We start from the raw sequence: 25215 nt of genomic DNA, 5'->3' as shown, positions 1-25215 counted from the left end.
GACAACACCTATTCTTAAAAACATTTGGCATGGGTCCTCAGATCCTCAAAAAGCAAGTGGTACAGGAGTGCCAGGTCTGGGACCAAAAGCTCTACTTAACAGCTTCTACCCCCAAGCCATGAGACTGCTGAACATTTAATAAAATGGCTATCCTAACTATTTGCATTGACCCTCTTATTTTATTTGTATTTATTCTTATTATTGTTTTTGTTTTTTGTCTCTTGCACAGGCTCGATGTACACTTACTGGACTCTAACCACACACTCACACATACTACACTGAAACTCCAAAACATGCATATTGACGCCCCACACACACACACACATATGCATTTACATTCCTTCACACTCTTCACATATGCTGCTGCTGCTCTGCTTATTATCTATGCATAGTCACTTTACCCCTATCTACATGTACATATTACCTCAATCACCTCGACTAACCCTTGCATACCCCTACACATTGACTCTTTACCAAGGGATAAGAACGTTGCCAGCCAGTATGGCAATGGAACATTTGGAACGAACGACTGGGTCGCGTCCATAGATACAGAACAAAAAGACATTAACTACTGGGTCGCGTCTCTGGCAACCAAGCCAATGGAACGAACAATCAGCTGGCTTGGGTAGCAACCCAAAATTTGTTTCGGGACTATGTCTTGTGGAAGGATGAAATAGTATGAATAAATTCAGCAAAATAAAGTTTTCAATTAAAATATGTCAATCATTATTTGAATATGTTGGTAACCTTCGACTTCGTCTTGGGCCTAACAACACCTGTGCCAATATGTCCACCAAAAACCGTCTTCTCGGGCATTATCACTTAAATCAAGGACATGTCATCATCAATGCATGCAGTTGCTGGAGGGTTTCTTTCTGATAAAAAAATCCCTTCCATTTGGATTTTGCTGTATCTTAACTTTAGACAGGCTAATCTCGGTTAGGCCAGAACAAACATATTGCGTAATTTGGTCAGATCTGTCCACGAGAGATTATACAGGGTTAGAACCTCAAACAGTATTATTTATTCACATACTGTGCAGTATCACATCATCAAATCAAAATCTATTTGTCACATGTACCGAATACAACAGTGAAATGCTTACTTACGAGCCCTTATTAACCTCAATGCAGAGTTGAAAAAAGTTTTTAAAAAACTAAATAAACTAAAGGAAAAATAGTAACACAATGAAATAAAAATAACAACACTATATACAAGGGGTACTTGCTTGCTAGCTAGCTAACTACGGCTAACTACGGCTAACTTATAGTCACATCAAACAGTGCAGACAGAATAACAACAGTAGCTGCATTTGTTTAAGCTGTTTCCTAGTGACATTAATTTGGATACGTCCATAACAATGAGCTAATGAGGCACGATTTCGCCTGGCATAGAACATGTGCTCTCTCGTTAGGACACTGTTGTTCAGAGGAGCTAGCCAACAACACAGATAACACAAAATAACTTCAAACTGAAGCTGGAAAGACTGCAAACAAGCTGCACTTCGTTTCATTTGACCTTTTTTCAATTGACATTTCTTTGTTTTTATTAAAATGATGCCAGCTGATTCATGATTTCGACTGGCTGAGAAACGCTGCCTGCCTCTCTCATCCCGACTCCCGACCCTTACACGTTCAATTACTATGGGACAGTTGGAGATCGAATTTGAAAATTTAAACAATGTTGAAAATGTCAGAGACAAAGAGCAAGGTTTATACATATCTCCACTGTTGAAAACTAAATGTTAGTCTAAAATAAATATGAGATCATGTCTAGATGCTTTTTATAGTGGAGATCAAGTTTCTAACCTCCGTGCCTGGGCTGATGAGACAGTGGATTGCTCAAATGGAACAGAGTAAATAGGCATTTTAATGTCATAGATTTAGCCATTTGTAACTTGTGGAATAGACACCGGATGGAATGCACTTTTAACCTATCAGCATTAAGGATTAGACCCACCCGTTGTATACTTAAACAATAAGGCCCGAAGGGGTGTCATTATATGGTTAATATACCACGGCTAAGGGCTGTTCTTATCCACTACGCAAAGCGGAGTGCCTGGACACAGTTCTTAGCCGTGGTATATTGGCCATATATCACAAACTCCCGAGGTGCCTTATTGCTATTATAAACTGGTTACCAATGTAATTTGAGCAGTAAAAATAAACATTTTGTCATACCCGTGGTACATGATCTGATATACCATGGCTGTCAGCCAATCAGCATTCAGGGCTCGAACCACCCAGTTGATAAATGAATGTAATTATATGCCATTGTTCTTTGTTTACAGTAGTAGGCTAGGCAGGAAGGCTAGGCAGGAAGGCTACGCCCTATGCCTCAGTTATTTAGCTGTTTGTGCACATGCAGCAACAAGACAGGAGTTCATGCATTGTAGGATTTTTTCATGTGTTGTTCAAACATTTTCATGTTTTCATGTGTTGCCGCCATGCTATGTTGTTGTTTTAGGTCTCTCTTGTCATGATGTGTGTTTTGTCCTATATTTTTAATTTTTAATCCCAGCCCCCATCCCTGTAGGAGGCCTTTTGCCTTTTGGTAGGCCATCATTGTAAATAAGATTTTTTTTTCTTAACTGACTTGCCTAGTTAAATAAAGGTTAAATAAAACAATTAGACCATGTTCTAGAGAGGATATATGGTGCTTTCAAGAAAACTGGGAACTAGGGGGAAAAACGAGGTCAAATAATGAAGACAGTGATCTTCAGGTCGGAAAGTCAGAACTCTAGAAAGATGCCGATGTTTCCGATTTGGAATTACGAGTTTGGGTCTTCCCAGTCAGAGCTCGTTTCCCCGAGTTCCTAGGTGTCTTGAACATGGCAACAGACTAGATCGCAGACAAAATCCAACAGAAAAACATGTATTGAGCTCAACACTATAGCATTGCTACACATAGACAAGGCTTCTTTCATCAACTCTGTGAATTTAGGCCTTCTACTGACTTCCTGTAGCCTAATAAAGGATACATTGTCCCGCCTAACACAGGTCTTTGTTAGATAGCCTAGTGGTCAGGGACCATTTTAAGGCTTAAAATTCATCGTTAGAACCTTAGTAGGAGCGTCGTTAAATCTTCCGAGCCGTTTCCCAAAACCATCGTTTTTAACGTTGCATTTGAAAACGCTCGTAATCTAACGCCTGCCTCCACTCGTAAAACATAATGATTTTTGCCCTCCCGCGTCACTTTATACACAGAATATCTCCGCTAAACATATAATCACATGGTTAATCCGTCTTTGTGACTGCAGATAATTTCAGAACAAAATTGCCAATGTCTTTGCAATTGATACAAACAAGTGACGTATAAAAAGAAAACATTCAAATATAAACCATACTTGGCTATAGGCCTATTTTCAGTCATATTGGAATACATTTCATGTTCAATCAATCAAGTTTTATTTTGCTGTAGTCTACTGTCTGTAATTTGTATAAATATATTTCATGATTTGTATCACTACGTGCAAACCCACGTGACCAAAACCGAACTGGTTGGCAGCAGTGATGCCAATTTAGCAATTTTGTTGCTAGATTTAGCAACTTTTCAGAGTACCCTGGCAACTTTTTTTTCAAACAGCACCTAGCAACAAATGTAGCTACTTTTAAAAATGTATTTGGAACTTTTAGCAACTTTTGAAAAGTGACCCAAACGCCCAAATACACACATTTCCCCTCTAAATGACACAAGATTAATTTGCAAATCTATTCATTAAAAATCCTACAATGTGATTTTCTGGATTTTTTCCCCCTCATTTTGTCTGTCATAGTTTAAGTGTACCTATGATGAAAATTACAGGCCTCTCTCATCTTTTTAAGTGGGAGAACTTGCACAATTGGTGGCTGATTAAATACTTTTTTGCCCCACTGTATATACTGTACCTTGTTATTAGCCTGTACCTATAATTGTTGATCAGTTAGGTAGCATGTTAACTAACTACCAATACACTTCTTAAAACTATAATTGTTCAGAATGTGTAAGTTTACTAGTTAAAAAGAAAATAAATAAAATGTAATTGTTCAATAATGTGTAATTGTTCAATCATTCAATGTGTTGTATTTAAAAATAAAAATGTGATCATATAAAATGCGTTGTGTTTATATTACTTTTACAAATAGAAATGTATGATAATAAACAAACAAATCTAAACTAACAAATGTCAAATCATATTTTTCGCCGAGATGGCGAGTCAATTTGAGTAACATTAGTGTGTATTCTACGCAATGACGCAGTTTTACGTTATTACGCAATGACGTCATCGCGTCACAACTTCATAACGTCATTTAGCAACTTTCAGCAACAAATCGACCAGTAGGACTGAGACCGGTTGATTTCAGCTGTCGATTACAACTTCCCTTGGCTTTATTTATTGTGGAGTGTCTGATCATTTCCAAACGAAATGTTAGAGTTTGTTTTACCATTGTTTCTTGGCTTTTTGGCGCTCTACTTACTCAGCGTGCGATTCAGGAGAACAAGGCAAGTGGTGGATGAATTCATAGTTTATTTCAATTTTGTTGGTGTTCGCGTTGGTTGCTGTATGCTAGGAATTAAACTTTTGTCTAAACCCTTGAAGTTGATCAACATATTTGTTGGAGAATCCTGGCCAAGTTTTTTTTAACACAAGTTCTTTATGTGACTAATATCAAGCAATCGATTATTGTGACAAAGTATCAGACTTGTGTAAGAACAAGAGAAGCCTTTTTCAAATTCGGCACACTCATATGTGTGTACATTTTAGACAAGTTCACAGTCCCTGATTAGAGGGGAGCAATGGGCTTTAAGTTCTAGACCTGAATTTGAGGGATATAGATAGTATTGTAACAATGTAAATATTCTATGGCATCAGCCTATGTATACCACTGAGTTTGCTCTTTGACCATAGTTTGCATAATCTTAAAGACCTGTATTATTTCCCCTTTATAATACAGTGAGTTGTAGTTAATGAATGTCTTACATTTTGTAAATTTGAGTCATCTAGCAGAGATGCAGGATTTGATTTGAGGATCAGACCTGGTGGGTTAAAATACCATTTGAACTATTTCTAATACTTTGAGCGTTTGCTCTAAAGTCTAGAGTAGACTGCATGGAGTACCAGATAGGTGTAATGTGTAACTCTTTGTTCTCAAAACTTACAGTTTTGGGACCATTAAATGTTTTATTTTTTATGATTTCACCTTTATTTAACCAGGTAGACTAGTTGAGAACAAGTTCTCATTTACAACTGCGAACTGGCCAAGATAGAGCAAAGCAGTGCGACACAAACAACAAAGAGTTACACATAGGATAAACAAACGTACAGTCAATAACACAACAGAAAAGTCTATATACAGTGTGTGCAAATGTAGTCGAGGTCGACTGATTATGATTTTTCAACGCCGATACCGATTATTGGAGGACCAAAAAAAGCCGGTATGGCTAAATTTTTAAAATAAAATAAAAATTATATTATTATAATTTTAAAAATATATATATTTGTAATAATGACAATTACAAAAATGCTGAAAGAACAATGAACACTTTTTATTTTAACTTAATATAATGCATCAATAAAATCAATTTAGTCTCAAATAAATAATGAAACAAATAATGCAAAAACAAAGTGTTGGAGAAGTAAAAGTGCAAAATGTGCCTTGTAAAAAAGCTTATGTTTAAGTTCCTTGCTCAGAACATATGAAAGCTGGTGGTTCCTTTTAACACGAGTCTTCAATATTCCCAGGTAAGAAGTTTTAGGTTGTAGTTATTATAGGACTATTTCTCTCTATACCATTTGTATTTCATATACCTTTGACTATTGGATGTTCTAATAGGTACTTTAGTATTGCCAGCCTGATCTCGAGAGTTGATAGGCTTGAAGTCATAAACAGCGCAATGCTTGGAGCATTGCGAAGAGCTGCTGGCAAACGCAGGAAAGTGCTGTTTGAATGAATGCTTACGAGCCTGCTGCTGCCTACCACTGCTCGGTCAGACTGCTCTATCAAATCATAGACTTAATTATAATATAATAACACACAGAAATACGAGCCATAGGTCATTAATATGGTCAAATACGGAAATACGGAACCGTTCCGTATTTTATCTAATGGGTGGCATCCATAAGTCTAAATATTGCTGTTACATTGCACAACCTTCAATGTTATGTCATACTTATGTAGATTTCTGGCAAATTAGTTCGCAACGAGCCTGGCCGCCCAATGCAAGACAATTTCCCTAGTTTAATATTGCCTGCTAACATGAATTTCTTTTAACTAAATATGCAGGTTTAAAAAAATATACTTCTGTGTATTGATTTTAAGAAAAGCATTGATGTTTATGGTTAGGTACATTCGTGCAACGATTGTGCTTTTTTCGCAAATGCTCTTTTGTTAAATCATCCCCCGTTTGACAAAGTTGTCTGTCTTTGTTTGGAAGAAATGGTCTAAACACAGTTCGCAACGAGCCAGGCGGCCCAAACTGCTGCATATATATATACTTGTGTATTGATTTTTAAGAAGGGCGTTGATGTTTATGGTTAGGTACACATTGGTGCAACAACAGTGATTTTTTTTTTTGCGAATGCGCTTGTTAAATCACCGTTTGGCAAAGTAGGCTGTGATTCAATGATAAATTAACAGGCACCGCATCGATTATATGTAACGCAGGACAAGCTAGATAAACTAGTAAATCATCAACATCAACCATGTGTAGTTAACTAGTGATTATGTTAAGATTGATTGTTTTTTATAACATGTGTTTAATGCTAGCTAGCACCTGACCTTGGCTCCTTGCTGCACTCGGATAACAGGTAGTCAGCCTGGTGCGCAGTCTCCTCGTGGAATGCAATGTAATCGGCCATGATCTGTGTCCAAAAATGCCAATTACCTATTGTTATGAAAACTTGAAACCAGCCCTAATTAATGGGCCATTACGATTAATTGTCGACATCTAAAATGTAGTCAGATTAGGGAGGTAAAGCAATAAATAGGCGATAGAGGCAAAATAATTACAATTTAGCAATTAAACACTCTAGTGATAGATGGGCAGAAGATGAATGTGCAAGTAGAGATACTGGGGTGCAAAGGTGCAACAAAAAAACAATATGGGGATGAGGTAGTTGGGTGGGCTCTTTACAGATGGGCTATGTACAGGTGCCATGATCGGTAAGCTGCTCTGACAGCTGATGCTTAAAGTTAGTGAGGGAGATATAGATCTCCAGCTTCATTGATTTTTGCAATTCGTTCCAGTCATTGACAGCAGAGCACTGGAAGGAAAGGCGGCCAAAGTAGGAGTTGGCTTTGGGGGTGACCAGTGAAATATACCTGCTGGAGCGCGCGCTACGGGTGGGTGCTGCGATGGTGACAGGTGAGCTGAGATAAGGCGCGGCTTTACCTAGCAATGACTTATAGATGACTTGGAGCCAGTGGGTTTGGAGACTAATATTAAGCGAGGGCCAGCCAACGAGAGCGTACAGGTCGCAGTGGTGGGTAGTATATATGGCTTTGGTGACAAAACAGATGGCACTGTGATAGACTACATCCAATTTGCTGAGTAGAGTGTTGGAGGCTATTTTGTAAATTACATCGCTGAAGTCAAGGATCGGTAGGATGGTCAGTTTTACTAGGGTATGTTTGGCAGCATGAGTGAAGGAGGCTGTGTTGCGAAATAGGAAGCCGATTCTAGATTTAATTTTGGATTGGAGATGCTTAATGTGAGCCTGGAAGGAGAGTCAGTCTAACCAGACACCTCGGTATTTGTAGTTGTCCACATAGGACTTGAGCTACAGGCAGTTAGATTTGGGTATGACATTTAGAATAAAAACATGTAAAAGGAGGGCTATCCCTAAGAGAAAGAAACAGGTCCTCCTATATGCTTAATTTAGTTATTTATTCAACTTTAGTTGTGATACATACGTTGGGCTATATGTTTAGATTTGTAATACATTGTAAGGCTGCATGATGTCACTCTAATGATTTGAAATAAGTTCCATGAAAGGCATGAGCTCTGCTTTTGTTTTTTTGTGCTGGCTGTACACACTTCATCAGTCTCTTATTCACAATTTGACAAGTACTTGATAAAACCTCAAATTTCCCAGTGGCATCCCATTTGTGTGGATGTAATCCCCCCCCCCCTCCCCCCCTCCCCAAACAAAAATCCTTTCCTTTTGTGGCCCTTGTGCCTTTGGGCTGAATATAATAATTAAACAACTTTCCACGTTTTACTTTTCGTCCGCCAAGAAGATGAGTAGGCCTAACAAACAGCAAAAGCACTAGCCTATGTCAATCTACTATCCCCCATAGTGAAAATGATCTTCCCCAAACTTGAAACTGCTTATTAGGCTCTACACTGATTGTGCTTCATTTTAAGTTATTTTAAGTTATTTGGCCACTTTAATTGTGATACAAACCTTACCAAAACATATAGGCCTATGGGCTAGGCTACATGAGGTGTGGGACTATGATTTGAAAAAGTACCCAAAAAAAGGCATGTGCCGTTTCTTGCCTTACTGCACACAAGCTGGAGCATCATTCACAAGTACTAGGCTAATATTGTCACCCATCAGACTATTCTTCATTTCATCTTGTCTTTACATATACTAAATAATATGTGTACATTTTGGGGGATTTACAATGGGCCATTATCATGCACCTGTCTCGAAGCAGGGGGGAGGGGGAAAACAATACGTCATCTATGTACTTAAATAGCGAATGGAGGAGGCTTTTCCCCGTGGTTTATTTTCATGCCAGCCAGGTGGGCTATACTCCAGTTGTAAAGAGAAGCAATGTGCTTAATATTAGGAATGTTGAGAAAAATATATAGTAGACCTAGCCTATAGAAAGCAGATAGGATGCTCTTTTTTGATTAGATTTCTTTTTTGCATAGCCTATAGAAATGTTGTGCAACATGGGCTCTCATGAAATGTTTGATTAGATTTTGCTTGATGTCAGAGTGATTAGAGGGATAATAGAGTGCTGAGTACCAGGCAGTTAGCGAGTTTGGTAGGCTACTAATGATCAGCAGTATCATAGCTTGGAGAAGCCTAATAACCGTGACTAAACGATCAGGGTGGAATTTGACTGCAGGTGTGGCGGTAATACGGTCACTGTAAAAGCCCTAGTCAGGTATACGAGCAAGGCAGATGTCCTGGGTTCGAGCCGCGTTATGAGCCGAATCAGGAAGAAGTGGTCTAATTGATACACTGCTATGTGGACATCTGTTCTAATATTGTTACTGATGCATGGGGTCCTTATTCTGATGCTGGCCTCTCCAAATGTGCTCACTGCTGGCAGACACTATCAGACTCCCTGATTGCTTCTGACAAGTGGCTGGCAGGCAGTAGTGTGGACTAGGTGGGGTGGGGGTGGGGGGGCACAAGCATAGCAACAACAAGTAAGCCTGGGCTGAGACTTGTCAGCTTGAGGTCTCACAGATAGCAGATCGTCTCATGACCCACTCTCTCCACACTAGCCCTGGGATGGATAAGCGCACATATTAGTTTAGCACTGACGTTGCACAGATTAGTCTTGTTTTGTTGATCTCATGCATTATTTTGTGGCAAAGAAGACTGATCTGTGCTGCACCAAGTCAGCTCCAGAGACACAGATACTTCCTTGCATAAGACGTGTTTCCAAAAACAAATACACAGCAAAGGAAGGATGATGTAACAGTTAATGTCTCACCAGCTCTACCTCCTAACTGGTCAAATGAATCCTGATTGGTAAACATATCCCTAAGCTTCAAAGATCATAATATGAAGGGCATTATGATTCTATGTCATGCATATAAAAGCGTTATGAATGCTACATATCACCCCTCTACGTAAAGTGTTAGCAAAATATTTGATAATAGCTTTTTGAAGCAGCTAGTTTTGTATTAGTTTTCTGGCCACTTCTGCAAGATCATCCACAATAAAGGAGAAATAATGTTCTGTGCTTAAGCCTAGCTTTAAAGTGGAGTAAATATTAGGCCTGTCGTGTGGGTGGGTGGGTGGATGGATGGATAAGTCCTGTTGACAGGATCAACAAATTGCCCCCAGCATTTCTTTAGGCCAAATCTAATGCATGGTTGTTACTGCACCCGCCAACACCACAGTTATTAATAGCCCATCATGAGATTTGTACCTTGTCCGGTCACTAGTCCAACGCTCTAACCACTAGGCTACCCTGCCGCCCATTTCCTTGGGAAAATAATCAGCTAACTCTTCCTGGAATCGCTATGACATTGCTATGCAGGACTCACTCCTATGTTGCCTTTGTAATTGTTTCCCATCTGCATTCACTTAAGATACAGCTGTTTGAGCTGGATACTGTTTGTAAACCTGGAGTGATTCCTGCTCTGTCAGCTAATTCGGCCTGAGATGATGCTCTGTGTCATGTCTGTGTTTTAAATGATTTCTTCAGTATACCTTGCTGACCAGTAGCTGCTGTATTTTTTTTGTTACACTGTATGTGGTAAAGGAGAGTTGTAGCTGCTACCAATCCACCTTGAAGTTTTGGGAGACCCCTGATCACATGGTACGCCTTGTCCCATGAATATTGCAAAGATGTTCGTAGTTTCTTTGTCCTTAAGTTCTAATCACTTAGGCTTGCATTTATATTGTATTTGAATCAGTCAGATCTATATTTTCTCTTATTTCATCTGAAAGATTTTTAATGGATATATTTGTTGATATGACATACTGTATCTGTTTTTACCTAATGTAAAATGCACATTTCTTATGTTCTCTATTATAGGAGAGATGGGGAGCCTCCACTTATAAATGGTTGGATCCCATTCCTTGGAAAGGCTTTGGAGTTTGGGAAGAATGCACATAGATTTCTGGCAGCACATAAGGAGAAACATGGAGATGTATTTACTGTGCTGATTGCTGGTGGGTAATAGTAGTGTTTAATGTATACATTTGATCATAGTATGGTTAAAAAAGGAGCAAAGGAATTTTGATGAAATGTATATGTATTGTGCTTCTTACGAAATAATCCTCTTTAAATGGTCTTTAAAAACAGTCAAGTTACTAACAATATGATTAGACAGTATATTACACACGTTTCATGCCTATTGAAATACAATCCTGTCCTCACATTTCCCCTTCAGGCAAATACATGACCTTCATAATGAATCCGTTGCTGTATCCGTATGTCATCAAACATAAAAAACAGCTGGACTTCCATGAGTTTTCTGACCAAGTGGCCCCCTTGACGTTCGGCTACCCCCCTGTCGGGAGCGGAAAGTTCCCCGGTATGAGCGAGCACATCCAGAGGTCCTTCCACCTTCTACAGGGCGACAACCTCAATAACCTGACAGCGAGCTTGATGGGAAATCTCATGTTTGTGTTCCGACAAGACTACCTTACTGGGGAGAGTGAGTGGAGGACTGAAAGTGTGTACCAACTCTGCAATTCAATCATGTTCGAGGCTACTTTCCTGACCCTGTTTGGCAAACCTGCCCATTCCAGCAGACACAGCGGAATGGTGACGCTTCGAGAGGACTTTGTCAAGTTCGACACCATGTTTCCCCTCCTCATTGCCAGGATCCCCATCTCTCTGCTGGGAGGGACCAAGGCCACTCGGGATAAACTGATCAACTACTTCCACCCTCAGAGAATGTCTGGATGGTCCAACACCTCAGGGTTCATAAAGGAAAGAGCAGCAGTGCTTGAACAGTATGACTCCTTGGGAGATGTCGATAAAGCAGGTAAACACAGATGCTTTTCTCTCAGTATACACCTACAACATAAAATGTTCTACTTTGACTTCAACAAGGACATTCCAAACCTCAGTTGTAACTCCTACCGAGTAACTCTGGGTATCTCTCACCCAATACCCTGCCCTGAGTCACTATTGCTAGCCGGCTACCACCCGGGTACTGTACCCTGCACCTTGGAGACTGCTGCCCTATGTACAGTTGAAGTCAGAAGTTTACATACACCTTAGCCAAATACATTTAATCTCAGTTTTTCACAATTCCTGACATTTAATCCTAGTAAAAATCCCCTGTCTCAGGTCAGTTAGGATCACCACTTTATTTTAAGAATGTGAAATGTCAGAATAATAGTAGAGATTTATTTTAGCTTTTATTTATTTCATCACATTCCCATTGGATCAGAAGTTTACATACACTCAATTAGTATTTGGTAGCATTGACCAAAGTTAAACAATTTAAAGGCAAACATTTCGGGTAGCCTTCCATAAGCTTCCCACAATAAGTTGGGTGAGTTTTGGCCCATTCCTCCTGACGGAGCTGGTGTAACTGAGTCAGGTTTGTAGGCCTCCATGCTCGCACACGCTTTTTCAGTTCTACCCACAAATGTTCTATAGGATTGAGGTCAGGGCTTTGTGATGGCCACTCTAATACCTTGACTTTGTTGTCCTTAAGCCATTTTGCCACAACTTTGGAAGTATGCTTGGGGTCATTGTCCATTTGGAAGACCCATTTGCAACCAAGCTTTAACTTCCTGACCGATCTTTGTCCCCATGTGTAGTTGCAAACCGTAATCTGGCTTTTTTTAATGGTGGTTTTGGAGCAGTGCCTACTATTGTTTGTACAGATGAACGTGGTACCTTAGTCTTAATGTCAACAGTGAAGAGGCGACTCCGGGATGCTGGCCTTCTAGGCAGAGTTCCTTTGTCCAGTGTCTCTGTTATTTTGCCCATCTTAAACTTTTCTTTTTATTGTCCAGTCTGAGATGTGGCTTTTTCTTTGCAATGCTGCCTAGAAGGCCAGCATCCCGGAGTCGCCTCCCCACTTGACGTTGAAACTGGTGTTTTGCGGGTACTATTTAATGAAGCTGCCAGTTGAGGACTTGTGAGGCGCCTGTTTTAGAGGTTGACCGATAAATCGGAATGGCCGTATTTTAATTAGGGCCGATTTTCAAGTTTTCATAACAATCGGAAATTGGTATTTTTGGGCGCCGATTTATTTATTGGTATTTTTCTTAATTTAACTAGGCAAGTCAGTTAAGAACACATGCTTATTTTCAATGACTGCCTAGGAACGGTGGGTTAACTGCCTTAGGGGCAGAATGACAGATTTTTACCTTGTCAGCTCAGGGGATCCAATCTTGCAACCTTATATTTAACTAGTCCAACGCAATAACGACCTGCCTCTCTCTCGTTGCACTCCACAAGGAGACTGCCTGTTACGCGAATGCAGTAAGCCAAGGTAAGTTGCTAGCTAGAATTAAACTTATCTTTATAAAAAACAATCAATCATAATCACTAGTTAACTACACATGGTTGATGATATTACTAGATATTATCTAGCGTGTCCTGCGTTGCATATAATCTGACTGAGGATACAAGTATCTAGATATCTGACTGAGCAGTGGTAGGCAGAAGCAGGCATGTAAACATTAATTCAAACAGCACTGTTGTGCGTTTTGCCAGCAGCTCTTCGTTGTGCGTCAAGCATTGCACTGTTTATGACTTTAAGCCTATCAACTCCCGAGATGAGGCTTGTGTAACCGAAGTGAAATGGTTAGCTAGTTAGCGCGCGCTAATAGCGTTTCAAACGTCACTCGCTCTGAGCCTTCTAGTAGTTGTTCCCCTTGCTCTGCATGGGTAACGCTGCTTCGATGGTGGCTGTTGTCGTTGTGTTGCTGGTTCGAGCCCAGGGAGGAGCAAGGAGAGGGACGGAAGCTATACTGTTACACTGGCAATACTAAAGTGCCTATGAGAACATCCAATAGTCAAAGGTTAATGAAATACAAATGGTATAGAGGGAAATAGTCCTATAATTCCTATAGTAACTACAACCTAAAACTTCTTACCTGGGAATATTGAAGACTCATGTTAAAAGGAACCACCAGCTTTCATATGTTCTCATGTTCTGAGCAAGGAACTGAAACGTTAGCTTTGTTACATAGCACATATTGCACTTTTACTTTCTTCTCCAACACTTTGTTTTTGCATTATTTAAACCAAATTGAACATGTTTCATTATTTACTTGAAGCTAAATTGATTTTATTGATGTATTATATTAAGTTAAAATAAGTGTTAATTCAGTATTGTTGTAATTGTCATTTATTACAAATCCATTGTTAAAAATCGGCCGATTTAATTGGTATCGACTTTTTGGTCCTCCAATAATCGGTATCGCGTTGAAAAATCATAATCGGTCGACCTCTAGTCTGTTTCTTAAACTAGACACTAATGTACTTGTCCTCTTGTTCAGTTTTGCACCGGGGCCTCCCAATCCTCTTTCTATTCTGGTTAGTGCCAGTTTGCGCTGTTCTGTGAAGGGAGTAGTACACAGCGTGGTACGAGATCTTCAGTTTCTTGGCAATTTCTCGCATGGAATAGCCTTAATTTCTTAGAACGAGAATAGACTGACGAGTTTCAGAAGGAAGGTCTTTGTTTCTGGCCATTTTGAGCCTGTAATCGAACCCACAAATGCTGATGCTCAAAAATACTCAACTAGTCTAAAGAAGACCAGTTGTATTGCTTCTTTAATCAGAACAACAGTTTTCAGCTGTGCTAACATAATTGCAAGGGTTTTCTAATGATCAATTAGCCTTTTAAAATGATAAACTTAGATTAGCTAACACAATGTGCTATTGGAACACAGGAGGGATGTTTGCTGATAATGGGCCTCTGTACGCCTATGTAGATATTCCATTAAAAATCAGCCGTTTCCAGCTACAGTAGTCATTTACAACATTAACAATGTCTACACTGTATTTCTGATCAATTTGATGTTATTTTAAACAAGGACATTTCTAAGAGACCCCAAACCTTTGAACGGTAGTGTATATATTTTTTTATTGTGCCAGACTGACATTGCTTGTGCTAATATTTCTTAATTTCTTTCTTCAAGCATTTTTTGGGATTATGTATGTATTACTGCACTGTGAGAGCTAGAAACTCAAGCATTTCACTGCACCTTTGTTAACATCTGTAAACTTTAATTTAATTAAAATATCTCTTTCTTACCTTTACCTGCCCCAGCTCATCATTTTGCCATTCTATGGGCGTCGGTGGGAAACACAGTCCCAGCCACCTTCTGGGCCATGTATTACCTGTTGACGCACCCAGAGGCCCTTGCAGTCGTGCGTGAGGAGATCCATGGTGTCCTGCAGGTCTCAGGAATAGAAACACACCACAACAGAGACCTCACATTCACCAGAGAAGAGCTGGACAGCCTACTGAATCTGGGTAGGTTATTGTTATGATGTATTATTGTTAGGTTGGTCTTAATCGCAGCACCCAGAACCAAATCAGCCTCTCTACTGTCATAAGAGATTAGGTTTGTCTGCAGTTTCCAAATTTCCCTTTGCATTTTTTATATAATTTTCTCTCCTGATTGTGTTAAATGGTCTCAGCCCCAAGCACACAGGGTTCAGTTGAGTCAATGATAGTGTGGCTTCGAGAGGGCCTTCCAATCCTTTGTATGTCTGACTATACAAACAGATAGAGGGCTTCTTATTACACTCCTACTCTAGTGGCAGGTGCTCTGTGTACAATTTAGGGCACATCCTCCTGTCCCCACCCCCCAAAAGAATCCCTCCAGGCTCTGTACCTGTCACATTAAATCACACTGCTGCACCCACCATGTGGACTGTAGCCTCATCTCTTCTGACAACTGCATGCTCAGGGACAAATGCCACTGGTGTAGATTCTCTGTGGCTCCCTCTCTCTCACACTACTAACGATGTCATCTCCCTTAGGGGAAGACAGTGGAATATCTGTTCCACATCTGTTTGTTCTTATAAGTGATAGGGGGTACTCAGCTACGTTTTGTATTATTCTCTCTTCTATGGTGTTATCTCTTAAGATTGTAACTGGTTTTAATGAAAAACACTGCTAGTCAAGATAGCTTTATTTACACATGTATACATAAAGGTATGTATGGCTTATGATTATTCAGCTTGTGTTTTATCCATTTTGCTAGAGCAGTTCATGTTTCTAACAAATAGCCCTTCAAGTCTCAAAGCTTTCCCTCCTGTGTGAGTATGTGTATGTACAGTAGTGAGTCAGTACTGGGCCACTCAAGGTTAAAAAAATACAATTTTTAAAAAGTACCTCAGATAGGCCAGAACTAAATACCTCTGGTGACTAACTGAACTGTTCTGTTGTGTTCTCAGAGAGCTCCATAAATGAAAGTCTGCGGCTGTCTTCAGCCTCCATGAACATCCGCATGGCCCAGGAGGACTTCAGCTTGCGGCTGGAGGGAGAGCGCTCCATTGGAGTGAGGAAAGGAGATCTCATCTCCCTGTATCCCCAGAGCATGCACATGGACCCCGGGATCTACGAGAATCCAGAGGTAAAGAAGACCAGTCGTTCAGATTCTGTGGGCGTCCTAGAATGGCTGTAGGCTCTCTCGCCTTCACTGTGTCTGGTCTGGGGGTTTTGTTGTTCTGCTGAATTGCCTTCCCACACCACCTGGTGTGTGTGTGTGTCCACAGGTTAGATTAATGAGCAGAATGCATGGACTGTGAAAGATTGAATCCACACACTGGCCTTCAGAAGGTCACTGCATGCATGCTAATGTAATCTGGGTGTGACTGTTGATAACCTTGCCATGATCTGTGACTAAGCAAAATGGAAACATTCCTGGAATATGCAATAAGATGGAATATTAACCTTTTATTATTTAAGGCGCTAAAAAATAAAGGTTTACACACTTATTTATATTACCCCTCTGACAGATCTACAAGTTTGACCGATACATCGAAAACGGAAAGGAAAAGACTGACTTCTATAAGGACGGCCAGAAGCTGAAGTACTACCGGATGTCTTTCGGCTCGGGCTCCACTAAGTGCCCAGGAAGGCACTTTGCGGTGAATGAGATAAAGCAGTTCCTCTCTCTGCTGCTACTCTACTTTGACATGGAGGTGTTGGAGGGGCAGAAGCCGTGTACCCTGGACCCCAGCCGTGCTGGCCTGGGCATCCTGCTCCCTACCAGTGACGTCCAGATCCGATACAGGCTACGTCGATCCTGAGAGGAGGAGGACATCTGTATATGAACAAACACTAGAGGGCTGAGCCCTGTGTGGCTAATGGATTTGATTTCTCATCGGATGCATCCCAAATGGTACCCTATTTATTCCCTACATAGTGCACTACTTTAGACCAGGAACCATAGGGCTTTTGTCAAAAGTACTGCACTATATTGGCAATAGGGTGCCATTTGGGACACACGCATGGATTATTATTCACACAAGTAGCTATTGACTGAACAGCAATGCATTGCTAATTTGTCAATGTATTATATTAGGACAGACTCTAACAGTGGGCAGGATTGGCGAATCTGCTAGCTAGGGACCTTTGGTGTTTTATTCCATAGGACAGAATGATCCATTAATTGTTAACAGTTTTTGCTGTTTATAACAGATAGTATTTTATTTGAATACTAAAAATGTTTGCTTATTATGCCTTGCATTATAAAACCATATATACCAGGGTATATAGGGGCCCTGGATTAATGTTGCAAAATGAAATAATATTTCATTTATATATATTTTTTGAAATAGGAACTGTCTGGGTCTCAACTTCCTGTTGAGTTAGAATATTAGAATACACAAGGTGCAATTTCAAAATGTGTTTGTGCATCAGCAGTTCACCTCTTATGTCAGTCACTCAATTAGCTCATGTCAGCAATACATTTTTTGGATTGGTAAGTTAGTCTAGCCAGCTATCTTGACCTGTAGTAATCGTGGTTGAATTACCGACCGGGGCCCCCATTGATTTTGTTATTCACTCTCACTCAGATATCATATTAAAAACGGCAACCATTTCTCTCCACCACATGACAAAATGTGTAGAATTGCAGGAAATGAACTCAAATTATTTTACATTTTTTCACTGTCAAAGTTGCCCATCCCTGATCTATACTGTACAACAGTAGTTGAATCAAATAGTTGAACTATATTACAGGGTAAAAGGACAATGTGATAAAAGCTTTATGTAGTAAATATGGTGGTGTCCCTAAAACATGACTGATTTTATTAGTTTCATTTTTCTATAACATTAACCAAATAACCAACCATTTAAGTTATACATTCAAATGTCTTTCCTATTTCAAGAGTCCTACAGAGTATTTACAATTCATGAAATAAATTACAACTGGACAAATCAGTTCTGCATGTGGCAGTAATTTTATTCCTTACATTTTTACCAATACTGACCTATTCTTTCAATTGATCCAGTGAATCTGCAAGGTTCATACTCAGAGGAATTATCTTGTGTGAGTACAGCGTTCTGATCGTTGTTTGTCATTAATGCTGTCCCTGGTAATAAAATGTTTATTCAAGTTTGTCAAATGCCTGCATTGTTAAATAGTATTTAGGGAAATGTAAATTACACAATTAATGACAATTACATGTATGAAAATATTTGTATTGTATTTATTTGGGTAAAAGATATATAGCCTAAAACAAAATGTACAATGGCACTTAAAAAGATTAATTAAAACACTTCCAATGTAGTCCTTGACGGTAAAAACTATCATTGATTGATATCATTATCAAACTTAGGCCTATAGGCTACCTATTAATTCACCCAATATTCACAATTGCTCTTTGTAACTAATTTGGGTTTGATTGTACATAGCCCATGCATTGAGGTATAGGCTACTGGAAAACAGACCATAACATATCTATTTTATGTCACCAATACAATTTATCCATCGAACATCATCTAATCAAACGGAAGAAAATGTACCGTAGGACATAATGGTTAAATAAGACTAAACATAATTTGTTAAAAGGCTAACCATTTTTGACCATGTTAGCTGTCATTTAGTTAGATTAGTTAGATTTTGTAAAACTATTTTCGAAACGCAATCACCATGCAGAACAGAGTCATCTATTATAGGACTCCATGTTCTCGTAATATGTGACTACTTCTGTCAGTCACGCTGATCCCATCAATTCAGTTGTGCTCACGAAGCGTGAAGTCCCCTGTTAGTGTCCGACACAACTGTTCAAGGTTTATTGTTGACATTTTTATTTATTGAAGAGATTTGCATTGCTATTGAAAGGGTCCGGAACCCCAGCAGAGAACGGGTATCCTGTCTGCTGGTCATACCGCCCTAATCCGGGTGCACCAGCAGTATTCGCAGCAGTAACGCCAGGTCCATGGTTAAGATAACTGACAAGTCTTCTCATCTCTTCAAGTGCTTGTGCCTGCATGAGGATGTAGTTTTTGGCGAGGAGCAAAGTGGCTATTTTTGACAACTTCCGTACGGATGGGCTGTGCGCGTAGGGGATCACCGACCGCAGTTCATCGAGCGCGTCGTTCAGGTCGTGCATCCTCCTCCTCTCTCGGGCGTTAATGTTGAGCCTCAACACCTTCTGCTCTTTGTGTTTCTTACCTGCTGCGTCACATTTGGCCATTGATGCCATGAGCCTTTCCTCTGGAAAAAGCACCATGTCACTCCGACCAATGCCATCACTGTCATCATCCTGACTCTGCTCCCCACCACTGCTCTCCGCTGCTGCGGCGGTGTTCTTTAAAAATTCCCCGTACTTTACGCACAACGATTCGGATGGGAAGCCAAGTGTTCCCGCCCGACATCCGGCCATTGTTCCCGGTTGTGAGTGCTCCCGATCAAAACGGATGGGTGATTGTCGGTCTCTTGGAGAGGGAGACAATCCTATGCTGGAGCCTGGTCTGAAAGAATCCATCCTTTTGCGTCCAAGCGCTGGATCTTTGTGAAGGTCTCGCCACTACAGCGTTCTGTGTGCGCAGTCCTGTTGAGTCAGTCGTTCTGGCCCTGGTTTCTGCCTGCCGCTTTACTAAATCTTGATGTTACACTTGTCCTGTGACTGTTTAATATGACACAGTGCCGTGCGCCTTCAGAGGTTCACCTTCACGAGATAGTGAAACACCACATTAGGAAAAGCATGAGCCAGGCAGTTTTCTACTTGATTAACTCCAGGCAGCACTGAGACATTTATTTTATGGACCAAATCGAGAGACTACAACCCATGCGTAATAAGCTAGCCACATTGTGATGCCATTGCCCATCGTTTACGTTAATGTGCGCTGCCATGACAGGGTTGATGATCATGGTTGCATCCCGTGTCAATCATTGGTTTAAATCATAAAACAAATCAGTTGACTTGACTACTGTTTTAAATGCATAGTAAAGATAACTCTGTGGCTTTGGGCAGCATAGGCCAGGTGTATGCTGGACTACTCCATAGGCTACTGGTCTGTGCCTTTCTTTCAGATAAAATAATATCCACGCATCTGAGTTTATTTGTCAGATGAGCTTAATTTGGCTTGAACATGAATATATTTCTGCCAAAGTATAATTTTGAAATTATTTGGAAAAGACAACACTGTAAAATATCAATTATTTTATAGTTCCAAATATCAAACAAAATCAACCAGACAAGGGCCATATTTCACAAGGAGTCCATCTACCAGTTCAACTAAACAATTGATTATACCATAAGCTCCTCCCTTAGTGTAGAGCCCCAGTTATGAGACTTCTTAGCTACAATGGATGGAACATAAAGTCTATAAGTCTATTCTTCTATACATTAACCATAATGGCACATTGACTTGATGATCCTTGCTGAATGCTATTTTGGTATGGTATAGGACCTAGTGTTTCCTTATTCTTTTTTGTCTGGATGTTACTTACCTATTAGTTATACAATTTCATTAATAATAAAAACGATTACTTTTTCAAATTGGAGAGGTGAAGAGACTGCTGACCAGCAGTGGACATGTTACTGCCCTTGAAGGATTACGTAACTTTCAGCTGTAACTACACTACCAGCATCTCCTAATCTCTTCTGGTACATCCAATTCACAAGGGACTCTCCTCAGTATGTCCACGTTTTGTCACATGCACAGGATACAGCAGGTGTAAAACAGTACAGTGAAATGCTTACTTGCGAGCTCTTTCCCAACAATGCAGAATAAATGTAATGCAGATTACAGAAAAACAAGAAATGAGAAGAAAAAAACCCATGAGAATGCAAGTTATGTACAGGTCAATTCCAGTACCATTATATTACGATGTGCAGGGTTACTGAAGTGATCAAGGTCATGACCAACAGTATTTAGACACCTGCTTGTCAAACATCGTTCCAAAATCATGGGCATTAATATGGAGTTGGACCCCCTTTTGATGTTATAACAGCCTCCATTCTTCTGGGAAGCTTTTCCACTAGATGTTGGAACATTGCTGCGGGGACGCTTCCATTCAGCCACGAACATTAGTGAGGTCGGGCACTGATGTTGGACGATAAGGCCTGGCTCACCGTCAGCATTCAAATTCATCCCAAAGGTGTTCAATGGGGTTGAGGTCAGGGCTCTGTGCAGGTCAGTTAATTTCTTCCACACCGATCTCGACAAACCATTTCTGTATGGACCTCGCTTTGTGCACAGGGGGCTTTGTCATTCTGAAACAGGAAAGGGCCTTGCCCAAACTTCTATCACAAAGTTAGAAGCACAGAAACATCTAGAATGTCATTGTATGCTGTAGCGTTAATAATTCCCTGAAACTAAGAGGCCTAGCCCGACCCATGAAAAACAGCCCTAGACCATTATTCCTCCACCACGAAATGGTACTGTTGGCGCTATGCATTCAGGCAGGTAGCGTTCTATTGGCATCCACCAAACCCAGATTCATCCATGGGACTGCCAGATGGTGAAGCATGATTAAATACTCCAGAGAATGCGTTTCCACTGCTCCCAAAGGTCAATGGCGACGAGTTTTACAACTCTCCAGCCGACGCTTAGCATTGTTTATGATGACCTTAAGCTTGTGTGCGGCTGCTCAGACATGGAAACCCCATTTCATGAAGCTCCCGATGAACAGTTATTGTGCTGATGTTGCTTACAGAGGCAGTTTGGAACTCGGTAGTGAGTGTTGCAACCGAGGACAGACAATTTTTATGTGCTACATGCTTCATCACTCGGCAGTCCCGTTCTGTGATCTTGTGTGGCCTACCACTTCATGGCTCAGCCATTGTTGCTCCTAGACGTTTCCACTTCACAATAACAGCACTTAAGAGTTCACCGGAGCAAGGCAAAAATTTGACATACTGACTTGTTGGAAAGGTGGGGTCTTATGACAGTGCCATGTTGAAAGTCACTGAGCTCCTCAGTAATGCCATTCTACTGCCAATATTATGTCTACGGAGATTGCATGGTTGTGTGTTAGATTTTATAGACCTGTCAGCAACTGGTGTGGCTGAAATAGCCGAAACCACTCATTTGAAGGGGTGTCCACACACTTTTGTGTGTATATACAGTACCAGTCAAAAGTATGGACACCTATTCATTCATTTATTTTATTTAACCCTTATTTTACCAGGTAAATTGACTGAGAACACATTCTCATTTACACCAAAGACCTGGGGAATACTTACAGGGGAGAGGAGGGGATGAATGAGCCAATTGTAAACTGGGGATGATTAGGTGATCGTGATGGTGTGAAGGACAGATTGGGAATTTAGCCAGGACACCGGGTTTAACACCCCTACTCTTACGATAAGTGCCATGGGATCTTCAGTGACCACAGAATCAGGACACCAGTTTAATGTCCCATCCGAAAGACGGCACCGTACACAGGGAAACATCCCCAATCAAGTGGTGGGAAATTGGGATCTTTTTTTAGACCATAGGAAAGGGGGCCTCCTACTGGCACACCCGAACCACTTCCAGTAGCATCTGGTCTCCCATCCAGGGACCAACCAGAACCAACCCTGCTTAGCTTTTAGAAGAAAGCCAGCAGTGGGATGCAGGGTGATATGCTGCTGGCTAATTCAAGGCTTTTTCTTTATTTTTACATGGTAGAATAATAGTGAAGACATAACTATTAAATAACACATATGGAATCATGTAGTAACCAAAAAAGTGTTACAAATCAAAATATTTATATTTGAGATTCTTCAAAGTAGGCAACCTTCGCCTTGATGACAGCTTTGCACACTCTTTCCATTCCCTCAACCAGCTTCACCTGGAATGCTTTTCCAACAGCCTTGAAGGAGTTCCCACATATGCTGAGCACTTGTTGGATGATTTTCCTTCACTCTGCAGTCCAACTTATCCCAAACCATCTCAATTGGGTTATCACTCTCCTTCTTGATAAAATAGCCCTTACACTGCCTGGAGGTATGTTGGGCCATTGTCCTGTTGAAAGCAAATGATAGTCCCACTAAGCGCAAACCAGATGGGATGGCGTATCGCTGCAGAATGCTGTGGTAGCCATGCTGGTTAAGTCACAAGCAAAGCAACCCCACACCATCACAGCTCCTCCATGCTTCATGGTGGGAACCACACATGCGGAGATCATCCGCTCACCTACTCTGCGTCTCACAAAGACACAGCGGTTGGGACCAAATGTCCATTGCTCGTGTTTCTTGGCCCAAGCAAGTCTCGTCTTATTATTGGTTTCCTTTAGGTGTGGTTTCTTTGCAGCAATTCAACCATGAAGTCCTGATTCAAGCTCCTTTGAATAGTTGATGTTGAGATGTGTCTGTTAGTTGAACACTGTGAAGCATACATTTGGGCTGCGATTTGAGACGGGTAACTAATGAACTTATCCTCTGCAGCAGAGGTAACGCTGGGTCTTCCTTTCCTTTGGCAGTCCTCACAGGAGCCAGTTTCATCATAGCGCTTGATGGTTTTTGCAACTGCACCTGAAGAAACTTTCAAAGTTCTAAGTGTTCCAGATTGAGACATGAAGGTCAGTCAAAGTGATAGACTGTAATTTCTCTTTGCTTATTTGAGCTGTTCTTGCCATAATATGGACTTGTTCTTTTACCAAATAGGCCTATCTTCTGTATACCAACCCTACCTTGTCACAACTGATTGGCTCAAACGCATTAAGAAGGAAAAAAATTCCACAAATTAACTTTTAACAAGGCACACCTGTTAATTGAAATGCATTCCAGGTGACGACCTCATGAAGCTGGCTGAGAGAATGCCAAGAGTGTGCAAAGGGTGGCTACTTTGAAGAATCTAAAATCTAAAATATATTTTGATTTATTTAACACTTTTTTGGTTACTACATGATTCCATATGTGTTATTTCATAGTTGTAATGTCTTAACTATTATTCTACAATGTAGACAATAGCAAAATAAAAATAAAAACCTTGAATGAGTAGGTGTGTCAACTTTTGTGTATGTATATACAGTTGAAGTCAGAAGTTTACATACACCTTAGCCAAATACATTTAAACTCAGTTTTTCACAATTCCTGACATTTAATCCTAGAAAAAATCCCTGATTTAGGTCAGTTAGCATCACCACTTTATTTTAATGTGAAATGTCAGAATAATAGTTGAGAGAATTATTTATTTCAGCTTGTATTTCTTTCATCACATTTCCAGGGGGTCAGAAGTTTACATACACTCAATTAGTATTTGGTAGAGTTGCCTTTAAATTGTTTACTTGGGTCAAACGTGTTGGGTAGCCTTCCACAAGCTTTCCACAATAAGTTGGGTGAATTTTGGCCCATTCCTCCTGACAGAGCTTGTCAGGTTTGTAGGCCTCCATGCTCGCACACGCTTTTTCAGTTCTGCCCACAAATTTTCTATAAGATTGAGGTCAGAGCTTTGTGATGGCCACTCCAATACCTTGACTTTGTTGTCCTTAAGCCATTTTGCCACAATTTTGGAAGTATGCTTGGGGTCATTGTCCATTTGGAAGACCCATTTACAACCAAGCTTTAACTTCCTGACTGATGTCTTGAGAGGTTGCTTCAATATATCCACCTAATTTTCCTCCATCATGATGCCATCTATTTTGTGAAGTGCACCAGTCCCTCCTACAGCAAAGCACCCCCACAACATGATGCTGCCACCCCCGTGCTTCACGGTGGGATGGTGTTCTTCGGCTCTATTGTACTTGTCCTCTTGCTCAGTTGTGCACCGGGGCGTCCGAATCCTCTTTCTATTCTGGTTAGGGCCAGTTTGCTCTATTCTGTGAAGGGACTAGTACACAGCGTTGTACAAGATCTTCAGTTTCTTGGCAATTAGTCACATGGAATAGCCTTCATTTCTCAGAACAAGAATAGACTGATGATGTTGTTTCTAGTCATTGTTTCTAGTCATTTTGAGCCTGTAATCGAACCCACAAATGCTGATGTGTACTCTACTCTATATCATCTACTGCATCTTTATGTAATACATGTATCACTAGCCACTTTAAACTATGCCACTTTGTTTATATACCATACATTACTCATCTCATATGTATATACTGTACTCGATACCATCTACTACATCTTGCCTATGCCGTTCTGTACCATCACTCATTCATATATCTTTATG

At 40.4% G+C, this 25215-nt stretch overlaps 2 protein-coding genes across 3 annotated transcripts; one reads left to right on the top strand and one right to left on the bottom strand.

The window, feature by feature from the left end:
• The first annotated feature begins 4293 nt into the window (after positions 1-4293).
• Positions 4294-18051, top strand: LOC112226969 (cytochrome P450 7B1). 2 transcript variants are annotated; one of them, XM_024391691.1, is made up of 6 exons: positions 4294-4482; positions 10713-10849; positions 11071-11670; positions 14923-15129; positions 16059-16237; positions 16623-18051. In XM_024391691.1, the coding sequence occupies exons 1-6, from the start codon at positions 4406-4408 to the stop codon at positions 16914-16916; spliced, it is 1494 nt and encodes a 497-aa protein (XP_024247459.1). In that variant the 5' UTR covers positions 4294-4405; the 3' UTR covers positions 16917-18051. The 2 variants fall into 2 exon arrangements, with proteins under 2 accessions (XP_024247459.1, XP_024247460.1); XM_024391692.2 differs by lacking the exon at positions 4294-4482 and adding an exon at positions 9350-10493.
• Positions 17586-21024, bottom strand: LOC112226970 (class E basic helix-loop-helix protein 22). Its single transcript, XM_024391694.2, has one exon. It carries the CDS (start codon positions 19599-19601, stop codon positions 18921-18923), a length of 681 nt encoding a protein of 226 aa, XP_024247462.1. The 5' UTR covers positions 19602-21024; the 3' UTR covers positions 17586-18920.
• Positions 21025-25215: the final 4191 nt, after the last annotated feature.

The sequence above is a fragment of the Oncorhynchus tshawytscha genome, linkage group LG28 (genome assembly GCF_018296145.1).
Source record: "Oncorhynchus tshawytscha isolate Ot180627B linkage group LG28, Otsh_v2.0, whole genome shotgun sequence".
NCBI lineage: Eukaryota > Metazoa > Chordata > Actinopteri > Salmoniformes > Salmonidae > Oncorhynchus > Oncorhynchus tshawytscha.
Note: the sequence above shows the minus strand (reverse complement) of the source record. Positions and strands in the feature narration are given on the sequence as shown.